This window comes from Poecilia reticulata, linkage group LG12 (assembly GCF_000633615.1).
Source record: "Poecilia reticulata strain Guanapo linkage group LG12, Guppy_female_1.0+MT, whole genome shotgun sequence".
Lineage (NCBI taxonomy): Eukaryota > Metazoa > Chordata > Actinopteri > Cyprinodontiformes > Poeciliidae > Poecilia > Poecilia reticulata.
The window spans coordinates 25,084,928-25,086,938 of NC_024342.1; the positions used below are offsets into that span (position 1 = coordinate 25,084,928).

The 2,011-nt window shown below is 42.5% G+C and overlaps 1 protein-coding gene across 1 annotated transcript in view; it reads right to left on the reverse strand.

Annotated features, from left to right (window-relative positions):
- The window catches only part of LOC103474041 (protein NLRC3-like), a 69,587-nt gene extending 68,077 nt beyond the window's left edge, over positions 1-1,510 (reverse strand). The window contains exon 1 of the mRNA XM_017307741.1: positions 1,500-1,510. Within this exon, the coding sequence (XP_017163230.1) occupies positions 1,500-1,510 (11 nt within the window). The remainder of the gene's footprint in view (positions 1-1,499) is intronic.
- Between the last annotated feature and the right edge of the window lie 501 nt (positions 1,511-2,011).

A 2,011-nucleotide genomic window follows, 5' to 3' on the forward strand; every position in this document is an offset into this window, starting at 1 on the left:
CATAGCTCCTAGGATCATTGGGACACTCAAACCCCTCCACCACGATAAGGTGGCAGCCCAAGGAGAGGCAGATCGACAGCCCTCAAGTTAAAAGCTGCATGATATGAGTTTGAAAGCAATTCTCTGTCGTGCCTGCTGCTAGCATGTGGTTGTTCTAAATGAAAATTAGCCCTTCTTCTTTTATTTACAATTTTGACTTCTAATGATTCACTTCCTGCTAGAGAGCCCCCTGGTGGTTGAAGAAAAATCCACAGAAAAGCCATACTGGGCTACAATCCGCATGGTTCAAAGCTTAGGAAAAATGTAGCAGTTTTTAGTCTGGAAAATACGGTACTGTAGGTGAAATTGAATAATTTCCATGGCACACCTGATGATCACTCACGGCACACTAGTGTGCCGCGGAACAGTGGAGTTTCAGTGGCTTGAATGTATTCAGTCTCTACAGAGACAGTTGATTGTTCTGATGTTGGAATCATCCAGGTGGTGAATCTCTGAACAAACTGGGTCATGATTGGAAATTTTACTGTCCTGAGTTCATATCAGACTGAACTGCAAACACTGCTGGTTGATCTTGTTTGGGGATTTCTGAGACTGGAAAAATGCACCTGTTGCTCGTTGTCACCTCTCGTCTTCCCAGGTCCGTTGATGCCGGGTGTAAAAGTGAAACCAAGATGTAACCCCTCAGGTTATATATATAACTCTTTTCTCTTACACACCTTAAACATGTTCTTAAATACATTATATTGTAGACCTTTTCACCTTAAACAGTGTTAATCGCCTTTTACTTAACCTGGTTAATGTTTTACACTCACATTGGAGGTTTTACACACCATTATAGTACACACAGGTATTTTCTGTTGCCTTAAAACACACAGTAAATGTAGTGTTTTGTTAATAACTGTTAACCACCAGTAAATGCGTCATTTTTACTTGTCTCTAACCTGCCAGTCAGTCAAGGGCAAAATCAAGTTTAAGCGATTTGATTGGCTGTGATGGTCTGGGGTGAGAACGTAACTAAACGCGTACGTGCCCGCTGCTACGTACTGGATCGGTGGCGGCCGTTTATGGACAAGGTTGAATCTATGCCACTGTGGACTGTTAGTTTATGCTAACCAGTTGGAGGCAGTGGCGGAGCCAGAGGGGGGCCAGGGGGGCCAGTGCCCCCCCTGTCATCTGATTGGCTCCCCCAGTGGCCCCCCCTGATGATTGACATGTAACAGCACCAGGTTATTCCTGTACATTATTTGGAATCATTCTAAGTCAACCTAATATCTAAAGAAAAACAATAATAAATATRTGAAAAGAAAATGTATAAAACTTTATATAAGTCCATGTGNGAACTTCTGTGTTAAGACTGTTTTCCCAATGCCAGCCACTCCCTTTGTCATCACTGTTCTGATTGGTTGATCTCTTCCAGGTGGGACTTTAAAGATGTCTTCTTGTCTGATTGTTGTTTCTGGTCTGTGTGGTTTCCTGGATGATGTTTCAATCTGTCTGACCTCATGTTCATCATTGACCYCTCCAGTCCCTCCCTCTGTGATGTAGAGCTCTGTGTAGATCTGGTTCAGAAGGGTTGGACTTCCTGCTTTAGCAATCCCCTCAAACACAGACTGGAACTTCTTCTTCAGACCATATTTAAGATTATGACAAACTGCAGCAGAATGTTCTAAATTATGACAAAAAGTAAAATCATGAACAAAACAAAACCATCTTCTGAATATGATGTGATTCCATTTCTTCAAACATCAGTAAATCATTTATCCATCAGTTAAAATCTTTGTAGAAATCCTCTTACTGCTCTGCAGACAGTCAGCCAGCTCCTCCTGCTTCATCCTCCTCAGGAAGTTTAGTGTGATCTTCATCACTGCCTCTCTGCTGCTCTTCCTCTGTTCTTCATCCTCACCTTCCACCACCTCATCATCCTCTCTCTGACTCTCTGAGTATTCTGGGTCATCTGGACTCAGAACCTTTTGGATCTTCTTCAGTTCGTTCTTCACAAAAGTGACAATGT